Below are 16327 nucleotides of genomic sequence, written 5' to 3' on the forward strand. Positions count from 1 at the left end.
GGATGGTATCACCGACTCGATGGACGTGAGTTTGAGTGAACTCTGGGAGTTGGTGATGGACAGGGAGACCTGGCGTGCTGCGATTCATGGGGTCGCAGAGTCGGACATGACTGAGCGACTGAACTGATGTTTTCTGTCTCATTGATTTCCACTTGGATATTTACTATTTTCTTGGGACTTCCTTGGGACGTCTGTCTACAATGAGGGAGACCAGATTCAATCTCTGGGTTGGGAATATCCCCTGGAGAAGGAAATGGCAATCTACTCCAGTACTATTGCCTGGAAAATCCCATGGACAGAGGAGCTTGGTAGGCTAACAGTCCATGGGGTTGCAAAGAGTCAGACATGACTGAGCGACTTCACTTTCACTTTCTTCTGTTTACTTTGGGTTTAACTTGCTCTTCTTTTTCAGTTTCTTAAGGTGGAAGCTGAAGTCACTGATTTGATGACAACTTCTTTTCGCAGAGTCAGACATGACAGAGCATACATGTCATGTCTTTTCGAATACAGATGTTTTAGTGCTATAAATTTTTCAAGTATAAACACTCAATTGTTTTTCTCTATTGCTATGCTTTCAAGTTAATCTTTTCTTTTCTAATGTCTAATCTGATGTTAATTCCATCCAGTATATTTTTCATCTCTAACACTGCAGATTTTCATCTCTAGAAGTTCAATTTTGGTCTTTATATCTTCTATGTTCCTACTTAACTTTTAAGTATACATGCTTAGGCGCTCAGTTGTGTCCAACTCTTTGTAACCCCATGGACTAGAGCCTACCAGGCTCCTCTGTCCCTGGGGATTCTCCAGGCAAGAATACTGGAATGGGTTGCCATGCCCTCCTCCAGGGGATCTTTCCAATCCAGGGATTGAACCCAGGTCTCCTGCATTGCAGGTGGATTCCTGAGCCACCAAGGAAGCCCAAGAATACTGGAGTAGACAGCATATTCCTTCTCCAGGGGCTCTCTCCGACCCAGAAATCGAACTGGGGTCTCCTGCATTGCAGGTGGATTCTTTATCAGTTGAGCTACCAGAATACAGTTCTAATTGTAATACAGTTATAACTGTAATTTTGTTTCACTCTCAAGGTTTATAATATCAGGAGTATGTTTCTAGTATAGAAATAATACTACTAAAATGTGAGAGCACGTACTTTCTACTGAGCACTGTGCTAGTAAGAACTTTATGTGTACTGTCTCCTTTAATTTATAACAGATCCTATGACATTAGATATTATTTTTATCCTCATTTTAAATATAATGAAGTTCAGACATACTAACTTGTCTAAGGTCACATAATTGTGTTACTAGCAAAGCTAGGACTTAAATTCATTCTTCTTGACTCCAAAGCTCATATTCTAAAAATAAGTCACAAATTTAAATATATAAACCAGTAAAATATGGCTAATTAACTAAAAACTTTCACAATAAAGTTCCCTTAGATAATGGTTTCTCTAAATATCAATGAATATTTTAGCTCTAATATTTAAAGAGCACTTTTATTTAAAAAGTTCAAGCTAAACTGATCATTTCTAATAAATATACAAGCACATAAAGCACTCAATACTTTTAAAAGACACAGTTTTATAAAGATTTTGTAATCTCTCACAAATAGATCAACAAAAATATTTACAGGAAAATTATCAAATCTTATTTTTTCTGATAATGTGTATATATCCTTTGAATACAGAGTATATGAGAAGGAATGACACAATTTGTCCTAAAATAGATATAATTATTTTCACATCAACTTTTGCCTTTAAAAAGGATTTTTCTTTTGTTTCTATATAATAGATATTTATTCTGTGTGGAGAGTGGCATAAAACGGATGTAGTATTTTGTATTTCTTTGACATCACTGGCGAGAAAAAATATGAATTGATGAGATGGAATCCCTTTTATAACAGGAATCTGATGAAGACACTTTATTACCAGTATCAAAGCATATGCTCTCAAGTTCTCAAGAAAAGCTTTGAATTTTCTCATGGAGTAGAAGGGATGGACAATGTAAGCGATCTTAGAAAATATTTTACCTCTGAAGAAATGCTAGTGATAGTTTTGTTACTTACCTGAAGATTCTCACAGGTTTCTTGACTGTAAGTGAGTCTCTGGATTTCTGTAGGTGAGACAAGATACAAGGCTTGTCCGTTGTTGGTGAAGCAGAACGTTCTGGCTATCCGCATGTTGGTAAGGGGCAAGTAATACACATCCAGCAGAGGCCTTAAGCTCGGCAAACTTGAGAATACAATGGAGACTTATTAACAGACAGGAAGGCTTTAGTCTTGAACAAATACTACAGGAAGTAAAAATGGCAGGGACCTTCTAAACCTCATGATTAAGTGTACCTGAGCGGGAGATAAAACTGATTTCTTTTCCTCATGTACTTATTTACTAGTAACTGAATGAAAATAAATTCTCTGTGTATATGACTGTAAGCAAATTAAAAGCACTTCTCCAAATACAATTCTGCAATATTATGTTCTGACGGGAGGAAATGCTATATTTGTGTTTAAAACACAAACAAACAAAAGCCTCTTACCTAAAAGTCATGATGTGTCCATTGGCACAGAAGCAGGCAAGGCAGATGCTGTTACTTAACGATACGATGTCTCCACGAAGCACAAATGAGGTCTCTGTGATGTTCTGCTTGTAAGCACAGTTCTGGCTTGGCAATGAGATCACTTTTGCTTGCTTTTCAGAACATATTACTGCATACTGGTTTTCACTGATTTCCTGAGAAGACGAGGGCGATACAGAGACAGGCCTTCTTTTCTTCAATTTCTCTTTTTCATCCTTTTCTTCAGGGACATTGTGTTCTTTCCAGGGTTCGTGTGCAGGTGGCACTAAGCAGCCTGTGGAATCCAGGAACGCCATTCTCAGGATTGCCCCTTTTAACCGCAATATAGTACCTAAAATTGTAATTTCAGTAAACAAAAAGTATTTTAGTCCAGACAGTAAATACGTTTATTCCAACTCTGACACACACTAGACACTCAAAAATATGCAGAATATATACTGAACCAAAATTGTATACTGGCTCGCTGACAGGATTCAAACCTCAAGCATGGTATCTCAATCTGGAAAAAGATCTCAATAAGTGTTACCAAACTGATAAATGCTGGGATGTCTAGAACTAGGTCTCACACCCACACCTGCCGAGTGTACTGTCGTTGAGTGTAAGCAGAGGGCACCTAGGGCTGCAAGGTCCAATGTGGCCACCCAGTGCCTAGCCACGTGAACTGCGGCTCGACCACACTGTGGCCCGCTGTAAGAGTGAAACACAGGCTGGATCTGAAGGCTTAGCACAGTGAAATTATAATAAAATAACTCAATAAAATTAAAATACTGATTAATGCTACAATGATTTAGCACTTTGCATAGACTGGGCTAAATGAAATTTGTTATACTAAAATTAATTTCACTTTTTTCTTTTACATTTTAATATGGCTATTAGAAAATTTAAAATACTACATGTACAATATATAAACAAAGAATATACTAGAAAGCAAAATCATGCTTTTCTTCCTCTCATTTTTAATACAGGAAGAGTATAAATTTTTTCTTCTTAAAATTTTTTGTTAAATTACCTTTTCTAATTCTTCAGAGAAGAAATACGATCTTAAGACTTCACACTTAAGAGATTAAAAATAGCTAAGTGTACAAGATTTTAAAAACTTTTCAGTTTTTTCCCTACATATGTACCATCCTTTTGCTTACAGAACATACTATTTCAAGGTATCCTAGAATGAGACAGACAATAGTATTTTGTTTTATTTTCTATGTAGTAATCATTTTAGACATGATCCTAACGTTTAAAAAAATGCAAAACTTGAATGGCTGTATAAGTAAATGATATTCTGGAATCTTAATCCATGTATTCCTTCAATTAAAAGCAAAAGACTGTAACTATCTCCATTCAGAATTCTTAGACTGATTCAAAGATGAAAAGCAAAGGCTTCTATTAAATTATAGTAAAGCAAACTTTCAAGGGTAGTCCAGCAGCAGAGCATACATACCACTCGGAGACACAATCACTGGCTGAAGAAGTCTTTGCTCTCCTCCTGGGGGAAGGTTCAGTGCTATGACAAGCACTGTTCCCAGTGTAGTACCAACCCACAAACACGGGGAAGGGGCTGAATCTGTCTTTCGAGTAAAAGTTTCACAGAAATGAAGAGCAGAGATTGCTTCCCGGGATTCTTTATCAATGCTGGTTACACTTGAGCTCCGTGATCGGCTGAAGGAATTATCTTTTATGTCTGAAATGATTTCAAATGTTGTGAGATTACTCAAGTTATAAAATAATCATGTTTTTAGTTTGGTAAGAGAGTGAAAGTCACTCAGTTGTGTCTGACTCTTTGCGACCCCATTGACCATATGGTACATGGAATTCTCCGGGTCAGAACACGTTCCAACCCAGGGATTGAACCCAGGTCTCCCGCATTGCAGGTGGATTCTTTACCATCTGAACCACCAGGAAGTCCATTTAGTTTGTTTTAAATTTTATCAAATAGTTAATCGGCAAAAAGAGAAAAATCTAAAGCATATTTAATTTTCACTGAAAAGAAAAACAATGTACTTTTATGTTAACAATTTTGCCCATTGCTCATACATAAAACAAAGGGAAAAATCCACACTTGTGAGAACTGAGCTGGGGGCAGCCAGGGGGGTTTTGGATGCATGATCTCTGCAGCTTCGGTGTAGCTCTCTGCTGATATCTTGGCTGCTTTTCCAACTTTAGTCATTACTACCTTTTCTCATGGAGAAGGAAATGGCAACCTGGAGAAGGAAATGGCAACCACTCCAGTATTCCTGCCTGGAGAATCCCATGGACAGAGGAGCCTGGCAGGCTACAGTCCTTGGGGTCGCAAGAGTTGGATACGACTTAGCGACTAAACCACCACCACCACCACCTTTTCTCATGTGCTGCCTCTTCCTTTGGTATAATATAGTTCACGATTAGGCAGTACTAGCAAAGTGGGTATTTTCAATTTCCTAGATTAAAAAAATGCATTTATAAGTACTCTGATTCTACCTTCAAATTTACTGTATGATGGACTTTTTTCTTCAAATCTGTCCATATGAAAGCCTTAATCCATAAAAATTTAGCTTTTATTTTTCTTAAATGCTATTTTAACTGGAATCTACATTCAACTCAGGCATTTTTCATTAACCTGGACAATTAGCACCTGGCTCATTCTTAACTCGATCCCAGGTATATTCAGGGATACTTATAAATTCTACTAATAAACCCTCTCTTGTCTACAGTTACCTTCTTCTCTGTGACCAATCTTAAGTTTGTTTCAAGCTCTGGCCTCTTTTCTCTTGGAATGCATTTCCAAATGCTTCATGAAATTTTTTCCCGTTATGGCTCACTATGCAAAATCAAAACACACCATTTCCCCAAGTCTCTAAATTCTTCTAATGGTACTATTTATATTGACAACAACCCCATTCTCCTCGGGAATAACATTTGACATGAGTCGCATTTTTGGTTTTTCCCTTTCACTTTAACTGTATGTCTCTGATGGGATGACAAGTCCTGCATTATTCTAATATTTCTATCTTCTTCTTTCCATTACCGATCAAGTTCCACGGCCCTATGTTCAGGCCTTTATCACCATTCATCTATAATTCCCAAGAGACCGCCCCACCTTCACTCTGTCATTGTTCGATCACAACTCAAATTTTACAAAGTACACTTTTAATTCTATTACCTCTACCTTAAAAATCCACAGTGATTCCTTTTATAGTTTTACTCAGGTTTATAAAATTGTCCACAAAACATCTTCAGCCTACCATCCTGGCCCCTTCTGCCAGTGCTGCCTTGCTTCAGTTCACTGTGGGAAGTAAACCAAGCTATTCAGTGTTTTCCATACATACTTGGCACTTGCCTATGCTCTTCCTTCTGACTTCCTTCCTTCCTTGCCTTTTCTCTACCTACCCAGATGGTGTTTATTCTCCATCTCAGGTACTGTCATCCTCATGAAGTTTATCCCGATTGCTAAAACCATCTATAGTTTTTCTCTTTTGAATCTTGAGAGCTTTTTATCTCCCCCATGGCACTAATAGCACATTTGTTCTGTACTTATTTCTGACTTGTCTTGGGCCTTGTTCTAACGTGACTGAAAATTTCCTGAGAACAAGGGCTTTCGACTCCCTGCAGAATTTAGCGAAGTGCCTTGCATATGAAAGCAGTAAACTGATACTTGCTGAAGACAGACCCACAGTTCAAAGTTTCTAGAGCAAGGTGTTTCTGCGACACCACTGGGAGACATTAAACTTTCCAGTAGCTTCTACTGTTCACATCTAGTAAGTCATTCCTCAAATTGTATGTTTTCAATGCTACTGTGAAAGAAATGACTTCATAATATTGTGAAAAATGAAAAACATGTTCAAGTCTTGTAAACTGTATTTCATGAATTAAAAAAGGTATTACTGAGTCCTATGTACACCTCCACAAAAGCTTCTTATGGTCAAATTTAGATTCATAAGTTAAAAAAAAATTCTCCCCCCAAATAATTATATACAACATCATTTTGATTATAGTTAGCCTTGAAAACAATAAAGCCACTAGTTATGACAGCAGCATGGATTATTTTTAACTATAGTTTCTAAAAATGCTCTTCTTTTGCCTGAGATTGTGCATCCTGTTACAGATTATGACACAGGAGAAAAGAACTAGTTAATATAAATAAAACAACCTTCAAAAGCGACAGCTCACTATTGGATAAGTGTAATATGGTAGTGATGCCAAATCTTAACTCTTCAGATTTCCACAGTTATTACAGTAAATTAATAGAAATTCAAAATTTATTTTCTTTTGATTAAAATATTTGTTATTTTAATAAAACAGACACATACAAGGTGAACACACATACTGACCTATATTATCAGTTGGGACTTAGTGATATAAATGTAAATCAGTGATATAAGAAAACCTGATATTGTAAATTTCAATAAAAATTAAGCTGCATAAAAGCTTTTTACTGTTATCTATTAAGAATTACAATAGGTGATTCACAACAATCTATAATTCAAATGTTAATTCATAGGCCAACAAAACATTTTCATTTAATAGACTAATTTAATGATATAAAGTTTATAAACTACAACTGCATTTTTATTATATGACTTCTCTATAAAAATTAGGTTATCAAAGAAACTCCTATAGCTAGATCAATATGGGAAAATGAACTGAATCAGAATCAACTTTGAACTTACAGAACTAAGTCGCTTATCTTACGTGTGGAACTGTTTGAAAACAAGTTAGAATCTTAGCAGTTCAGGAACTGTAACCACCACCACACGGCAACACTGGGCCGTTTGCACCTACTGATGACACTTGTTTTTCCCCAGTGGCTCTCAGAAAGTGAAAGTCGCTCAGTCATCAGGCTCTTTGCGACCCCATGGACTATAGTCCATGAAATTCTCTAGGCCAGAATACTGGAGTGGGTAGCCTTTCCCTTCTCCAGGGGATCTACCCAACCCGGAGATCAAACCCATGTCTCCTGCATTGTGGGTGGACTCTTTACCAGCTGAGCCACAAGGGAAGCCTCTGGCCAGTGTAAAATAATTACCAGTTAAGAATCTCTACCAAAAAATAGTTCAGTAGCATGATGACCTTAAAGGGAAATTATTTAGGCAATATAGGTATTGTTTCAATGCATGTATTAAATGAAGTTGCAATTAGCTTAGGGCATTGAAATACATGGGCACACAGTAAAAGATAAGCTGAATAAAGAAAGATAAATCAATAAAAGTAAGGAGCACACACTTTGATTAAAATACTTAAATAGTACCTAAGTGTGAATATTCTTTTAAAATTAAATTGATATCATATTTTATTGATTTTTAAAAAGTACTCCTACATGTGTTTTCTCAGATTTGTAGATACTAAGTGACACAAAATCAGTGTCACAAAACTTAAACTAATAGTATTTAATGTTACTGAAATTCTGGGACTCTCACAGACTGAAGACAACTCTGGATACTCTTGTTGGGAAGAAAAATGCATAAGGTTAGCTTCAGATACACTTGTGTTCAAACTGCATATTTCATTTTTATAGTGAAGGGAACTACCCTCTTCTCAAAACATATTATACTACATTCTAGAACTTTTTCTGGGTCCCTTAACACCAGCGTTACTACAGGGGTCAACCATGCTATCTTTCCTATGTTCAGGAATGGAAATTCTTTCTGATGACAGTGGATGATATTATGCCTACTCGTAATAACACATTTTCTATTACAACTGAGATAAGACCTAAAATCAGTAAGGTGAAATGGACCAACATCTAAGTCTCTATTATACATAAAAAGATAGTCAAGGAATCTAGAGAATTACAAGTGAGAAGACGAGGTGGGTGAGCAAATACACAGGAGCAAGTCTAGTTTCTAAGACAAACATAGGTGAAATCATCCATATGCAGCTACTCAAATAAAAGCAGTAGACATTTCTAAAAGAAATCTGCTTTATATGCACTATGTGAAATCTTCTTTAAATCTTCATTGAAACATCAATTTTCCCTATTCTGGAGTATCAGGAAGCTGTTTTGGAGCTGGATATAAAGCAAAAGGAATATGCTAGATATATTCACTCTGCTTTCCTAATGGATAGGCTGTATATAAAGTACTACAGAGAAACAAATATTCCCCAACTTATTATCATCAAAAAGTAATATTGATTCTTGACATGAGATTCACTGTAATACAGAAAACCAGTCATATATTTTGAAAATATTATTCTCATAAAAATAAGTTAATAAATCACAGTGCTCAAGATGAGTTTTCAGATAGCTAATAGAAATTAATCTAAAAATCACATAAATTTTAATCTTACACTGAATTTTGTTTAGATATAAAGTATGAGAGGATTGAGTAAATAGATTATTTTGGTTTGCTTAAATTTATATTATAATTATCTTATAATATACAGATGGCATCCAAAGGCTATTATTCCTTAAACAGTCATTTTAAACTTAATTTTCAGTGAAAAGCTATTCTATGGTCATTTTAAATTTCCTGACTTTTTGTCTTCCCATTAAAGAGATTTTAACTACTGCATATTTTCATTTATTTTACTTACCTAAGTCAGGCTTTAGATCAGTAGGCAAGCTTAACTTCCTTGACATTTTTGCTGAAAAATAAAATGCACTTTTAAAGTTCTGAAGAATATCTGATTCATTCTTATTTCTATCAATTGTTCTTCAAGATAGGAGTGAATGTTTTTATTACTAAATCTAGAGACTAATTAAAATACGATTAATAATGTTATGGTTGGAAAGTAAATCTTATTTTCAGCTTTTTAAAAAGTTTGTACTTACTTGATATAATATCTTTGAGTGCTTGAAGCTCTCACTTCAAGGAAGCCTTTTAAATTCTGTTAATTATTTCTTAGGCTCGTAGGAAAGGGTTAGGCTTCTTTAAGAGAAGCAGTCATTTCTCAGAAAGATGTTGCAGATAGGGGCAACAGAGGCATAAGACTTAGTCTGCGTATGTGATACAATACAAACTTTCCAGCTCCTCATCTTCACAGCTATTGGGATCATTCTTTTTAAAGTTAGTATCTTGAATATAGGATGAACCTACGTCAAGCTGAAGTATTTGATTACATCACAAAAATATCTGGCTCATCCATTTCTTCATGTATGTTAACATCTCTATTTACATTTTAGTACAAAACAAAAAAAAAACAAAACCATGCTCAGTCTAGTGTATTTACAAAAATGTAAACTACAGATATTTCTATTTTGGATTACGATATTTAAAAAGTCTATGTAAAAACCTTACTGGAATTCACTTTCCATCCTCAGTTATTGCCTAAATCTATGAAGTGCTTCAAAGTTAGGAGGTGTTTTACTACATCTATTACGTTAGTGGCAGTGCATGCGTAACAGAACAGTGCTTCCTAAGTGAAATTTTGAATACACATTTGCGTGTTAATACATGAATGTGCATATGGGGTTAAATTTTGGATGGTTAGGAGATATTTAAAAAACAGACCCTGCTAGTCCATAAGGGCGCCATGTAAACAAAGAGAAATCCAGTCATAGCACATAACTTCCACATCTAAAAAAATGACAAATTCATTGTTAGGGAAGAGGCATTAGGCTAAGTGGGAAGGGATAGGGGGAAATCAGGTTTTCATTTCTAAGATTCATTAATCTAATTAGCATCCTTTCAAAAAAACCATAACAAAGTGTCAAATATACGAATCAGTCTTATCCCATTTTGACAGACTTAACCTCGGTTAAAGCATAAAAAGTAATAGAAAACTGAAAAGCCAAATGAAATCTATCATGGTTGATCTCATATAAATGGCATCTGGTCCCATCACTGCATGGCAAATATATGGGGAAACAGTGGAAACAGTGACAGACTTCAGTTTTTTGGGCTCCAAAATCACTGCAGATGGTGACTGCAGCCATGAAATTAAAAGACGCTTGTTCCTTGGAAGAAAAGCTATGACCAACCTAGATAGCATATTAAAAAGTAGAGACATTACTTTGCCAACAAAGGTCCACCTAGTCAAAGCTATGGTTTTTCCACTGGTCATGTATGGATGTAAGAGTTGGACTATAAAGAAAGCTGAGCACCAAAGAATTTATGCTTTTGAACTGTGGTGTTGGAGAACTCTTGAGAGTCCCTTGGACTGCAAGGAGATCCGACCAGTACATCCTAAAGGAAATCAGCCCTGAATATTCATTGGAAGGACTGATGCCGAAGCTGAAACTCCAATACTTTGGCCACCTGATGCAAAGAATTGACTCATTGAAAAGACCCTGATGCTGGGAAAGATTGATGGAGGGAGGAGAAGGGGATGACAGAGGATGAGATGGTTTGATGGCATCACCGATTCAATGGACATGAGTTTGAGTAAACTCCAGGAGCTGGTGATGGACAGGGAGGCCTGGTGTGCTGCAGTCCACGCGGTTGTAAAGAGTCGGACATGAATGAGCAACTAAACTGAAGTCTACCCAACTCAAAACATTTTCTAAAATGCAACATTTAACTTTTGAAAGAAGTTAATCTTTTATTACATATCATAACTACAATGTACACAGACTGATAAATAATATTATATAGTAACTGAAGGAGAAAAACTAGCCTGGTACAGTCTAAAGATATCCTTTCACAATCAGATGTGTATGCCTCTTTAGACCTAACTACTCTGATTCGATTAAGTTATTCTATATCTTTAGGACCAGTGCTTATAAATATTGAATGTGCATATTCATCATCTGGGGAACTTGTTAAATCAGATTCTTGCACTTCTAACAGGCTCCCACGAGATGCTGATGCTCCTGGTCTGTGGAGCATCAAGGTCCCTAGACTACAAGTAACTTAAAGATTAGGAAACAAGACTAATTCATCAAATCCATACGTAGATACAGTAAGTCCACAGCGAACAATTCTTGAATAAGCTTCAAAATCTTGTTTGTAAAACATGAAATGTCAAGTATGGTGGTGAGGATTGGATTTGGAATCAGAACAGATATTACCGTGTATCTAATTCAATGAATTACTAGGTGTGTGACGTTAGGCCAACCACTTTGCCTCTCTAAACCTCAAATTTCACCTGGAAAACAGAGATGGATAATAATGCCAATTTCATAGTTTTGAAGATTATATAAGAAGACATAAGCAAAACATTAAGTGCAATATTTGACACAGTACAGAGCTGATAAACATTAGTTACTATTAATACTAAACAATTGAAATAATTTTCATAAGCTGTAAAATGTTATACAGATGAGCTATTAATATACTTGTAAACAGGCAAATATTTAATTCTACAGTAATTCAACCCCAATTCTACCCCAATTAACTAAAAAAACAAAATGGAAAACAATTTTTAGGACATACAGAATGGCATATACAACTATAAGCTCAACCTTTTTTAAGTTCATTTCAAAAAGTAAATTCAATATATATCTAATTGTAGAAAGAGAAACAATCTGAGTAACCTGTAAGATATTTTTATGAGGAAGGGGAGAGGGGAAGTGGTGGAGGGGGGAAAGATTTAATTCCTCAGCATTTCTTCTTGTATAATTTGCATTCATGTCTTCAGGATCCATAGCCCTTTCTTTTGTAGTCTCCATCTAAACTCATCTGATGAACTGATCATATTTCAGATACTGAATTTTTCCACAGTAGTATTTCAATTTTTTATAAAGTTTTAATTTTATCTGCTGATATTCTCCATCTGTTCACTCACTATGGCCATTTTCCCACTTTAGTACTTGAACATATGACAGCAGCTGCTTTAAAACTCTTGATTGCTAATTTCAACATCTAGGCCATCTTGTGGTCTGTTTCTACTGAATGATTTTTAAAATTCTTGATTATGGGTCATATTGGGTTGGCCAAAAAGTTCGTTTGGATTTTCTCATAAGCACCTACAGAAACCTGAACTTTTTGGCCAACCCAATATTTGTTGTGATTTTGAATCTTTATTTCACATGCCTAGGACCTTTTGATTGAATGTGGACATAAGTTTTGACTGAATAGTGGACAATATGTTGAAGTTGAGTATGGATTATATCATCAACCTTAACAGGTGTTGAGTTTTAGTCTGTCATGCAGTTAAATTCCTGGTGGATCCTTCTGATCACTCTTGGTTTTATTCTTTATTAGGGTGGGTCTATATCAGCTAGAACTTTGTTTTAGGGTATGGCTTTCACGCTAAGAAGTGATCCTTACTCTTAATAAGTGGCCTTTCTGGGATTTCAGTAGAATGACTGAGGTGCTCAGCAAGGTTTCACTACATCTACTCCTAGCCCCACATGACTTCTCATGTCACTGGGCAGCTCTCAGCCTCAGAGCAGGCGCCTGAGGTCTGGTGGTGGAGTCTTGACCAGCTCATATGTGACCCAGGCCGAAGGCAGGGACCTACACTGAACCTACACACAAGACTTCTAGGAATGCCCCTTAGCAGTTCCTTTCTCTCCGGTGCCCACCCTCACAAGTTCAAGTCACTTTAGCAGCCCAGAACTTCCATTTCTTCCTCCTTAGCTTAATGAGGCTACAATTCCACTTGAGTTCAAATCACTCTGCAGTGCAACAGCAAAGTACTCTCCAGTCAGAGAGAGGTGGGGCAGAAAGCAACTGCAGAATTTATCCAGCACTTCCTGGAGATTATATTTTTACTTCTCAGGAGTCTCAGAAGCACTTGCCAACAGTTATCTTGTCAGTTGATTTCATCACTCTGGAAAAGAAACTTCTGTCCATGCTTTGAAGTTATCCAGCTTCCAATGAGGTCTTCAAACTGAAAACATTATCATCTGAATGAGTTCCTGGAAGGCAAACTATCTGTTTTTCTCTTCTTCATTTGTGTATTCTTCAACTCTTGCCCCTGTAACCCCATACCTTTCTTGTTTTGAAATTCTTTGTCACTCAAAGCTATAAAATAGCTCTCATTTTCTATGCCTTTGTCCACAGTAGAAACAACGAAATGACAGTAAAGAAGTTTATTAAATTTGGAGAAAACTGCAGTCAGAGATATATCTCAGCAGGCTGCTAACCCGAGTCTCTGCTCTTTTTATAAATCTGAATGAGAATATCAAACTGGCTGGCTGAATAAGCAGTAAAGAGCTGCATTTGCTTGGAAAGAATAATGAAGTTATACTTGATCACAATAATCAAGTCTGCAATAGTGGTTTCAATACCAATGAAAGACGTGTGATGTTTAAGAAAAGCAAATCTTGAGGAAAGGGGACTGGCTAAACCATTATACTAGAGATGACAGCTCTGTCATGGTTGATGCTTTTTAGTTCTTTGCAAGAAAAGTTTCTCTGTTACAGAGATTCCTACTGTTTCTCTGAATTTAAACAGATGCTTTGTAATTTTCCTTTAGCTTCTCTACCCACTGTGTTTCACATCTTATTTTTCTAAGGACGATTCCTTAAAGGAAAACAGAACTGCAACTTCTGCTTTTTAGAATGTGGCTTTTATATTAAACAATGTACCCACAATACAAGGTAAAATGACTTTTTCTTATCACACTATGAAGAAGATGCCAAAAAAGCAAATGGATCTTTATTATCGAGAAAGGTTCAATAGTTAGAATACAGTGGCAAGATAACTTTTCTCACTGGCAGAGATCCAATGCAACTCTTTTCAAGGATAATGTTAAAATGTATGCATATAAAATAAGAGCAATAAGAACTTAAAAAAGAAAAAGACTAAAAATCAGCTTATAGGTTAGGGCAAGTGATCCCAGGGGGAAAGTGGGACCAAGAAGTAGAAACTCCTATCACACGTTATTTTAATAGCTATTGGAACTAATAATATCAATTTCTACCTCCCATGCTAGAATATAAATTCTGTTAATTTGGGAGCAATTTATTTTGCAAAATACTGCATCCATGTATATGTGTCTAACTCTTAGTATGCATGTTCATTAAACATAATGAAAGAAAATATAAATAAACAAAAGCTGTCATTGGAATTTTTAGAAAGAAGCTGAATTTCTTCACAAGTGAAATCAAATAAAGAGAAAAAGAGGACAAATTAAATATAAGCTTGTTAATCAAAAAGACAACTTTTGGAAATACAAGACACCTATCCATTACCTAAAATGAAGGAGAAATTTTAAAGAGATACTAATACCTGCCTGGTAAAGACCTGGCTATTACAAGCTCTCTTAATTCTTGAACTCCTAGAGCTTTTGTCTTCAATATTTTCCCCATCTCTATGTACGTTTCACAAATTCATAAAATATAACATCTAGGATATCATCATAAAAGACATCTCATAGCATTTCCTAGAGAAGGCATTAAACAAACTTAACATAGTTAAGTGCCACAGGCTGAACTGTTCCCCCAAATTGGTATGCCGAAGCCTTAAGCATCACTTAGGGCTTCAGAATGTGACCTATGTGGAGACAGGACCTTTAAAGAGGTGATTAAGTTGAAATGAGGCCACTAAGTGGGTAGATCAGTCCAATCTGATTGGCACATATAAGAAGAAATCCGGACACACAGACACACCAGGGGTGCATGTGCCTAGAAGACAGACTATGTGAAAACACAGCAAGAAAGCAGTCAAGGACAGAGGAGAAAACAAAAACACACAAAAACCAAAAACCTGTCACTCCCTTGATCTTGGAATTCTAGCCTCCAGAACCATTCTAGAGAAAGTAAATTTCTGTTGTTTAAGCCACTCAGTTTGTGGTATTTTCCTATGGCAACTCTACAAAATAAATATAATAAGTAGTGACATAAACTAGATGGCCACATTAATATTAATAGTTCTGGTCAAACAATAGTTGACAAAAATACTTCAATAATGTAACTTTAGTTTGGACTAATTTTCTTTATGTTAGGAAGCAAACAGCAAGTTATTTCTAGAAAGATCACTGTATAGCCTTTGAATGTTAAAAAAAGATGATTCTATAGAGACGCATATACAGTAAGTACTGGCATAAAAGACACAGACTTTGCTGAGCAGATTTTATTATGCAATTTGACAGAAAATACAGTCAGAAACAGAATTAGAGTTTGAACATATGATATGCCCAAATCCTCAGACTTTAGTCATCCTGAAAAAGAAAAAGAAATTCATTTAGAGGAACTCTGATTTATACAGTGGTTTTAAAGTACCTGTCTGTGAAATTTAGTTCTTGGCCAAGTAAGGGTAGTATTAATATTACATAATAATCTTTTTTCCAAGTAGAAAATATTCAAGTTACCTGTAAAAGGGGTTTTATTGAATACTTGACTCATCTTCTCTTTCAAGACAAGCTTCTGTTCTTTCAATGGCCATATTGAGGATTAAATATAAAGATGAACTTCTATAGATGTAGCAGCCGCATTTTGGGATGAATATTGGGGGATATAAACTAGAAATATCAGTACTACTTTGTTTTATAATAAATTAGAATAATTTTAAAACTTAAAATTCTTAGAACAAAATAAAAAAATTAAAATTGTAAACAAAAAACAAACCTTAATTACATACATATCTTTTCAAATTCATATAGAAAATTCCAAACAAACCTCTGAGAAATTGTTTTTCAAATTGTAAACATAAATGAATTGGGAAGAGAGCACAAAAAGAGGCCACACATTATGAAAGCAGAGACATGCTGTAGTATAGGATCAAGAAACTGGGATTCTGACCTTGACTAAGTCATTACCATGTGCTATCACTTTGGATATGCATTTGACTTCTTTGAGGCTCAAGTTCTTTTCTTGAAAACTAAAAGGGCTGAGTTGCTTTAAAATGTAGGATTTAATGAGTCAGTGATTTAAAATATGATTCAGAACAGATTTAAGTCTGTCAGAACACTTAAATATAAAAAAGGAGTAACTGGGACCCATGTGGTGGCAG

General features: G+C 35.7%; 1 protein-coding gene across 4 annotated transcripts in view; it reads right to left on the bottom strand.

Moving 5' to 3' along the window:
- STXBP5 (syntaxin binding protein 5 (tomosyn)) overlaps positions 1-16327 on the bottom strand; it is a 158251-nt gene that overhangs the window by 15528 nt on the left and 126396 nt on the right. For 3 of the 4 annotated variants that reach the window (XM_010862561.1, XM_010862559.1, XM_010862558.1), the window contains 4 exons: positions 9081-9131; positions 4012-4251; positions 2535-2904; positions 2065-2230 (listed from right to left, as the gene is read on the bottom strand). In XM_010862561.1, coding sequence (XP_010860863.1) covers positions 2065-2230; positions 2535-2904; positions 4012-4251; positions 9081-9131 — 827 coding nt within the window. The remainder of the gene's footprint in view (positions 1-2064; positions 2231-2534; positions 2905-4011; positions 4252-9080; positions 9132-16327) is intronic. The other variant, XM_010862562.1, reaches the window with a different exon arrangement.

This window comes from Bison bison, unplaced genomic scaffold, assembly GCF_000754665.1.
Source record: "Bison bison bison isolate TAMUID 2011002044 unplaced genomic scaffold, Bison_UMD1.0 scf7180017864483, whole genome shotgun sequence".
Classification (NCBI taxonomy): domain Eukaryota; kingdom Metazoa; phylum Chordata; class Mammalia; order Artiodactyla; family Bovidae; genus Bison; species Bison bison.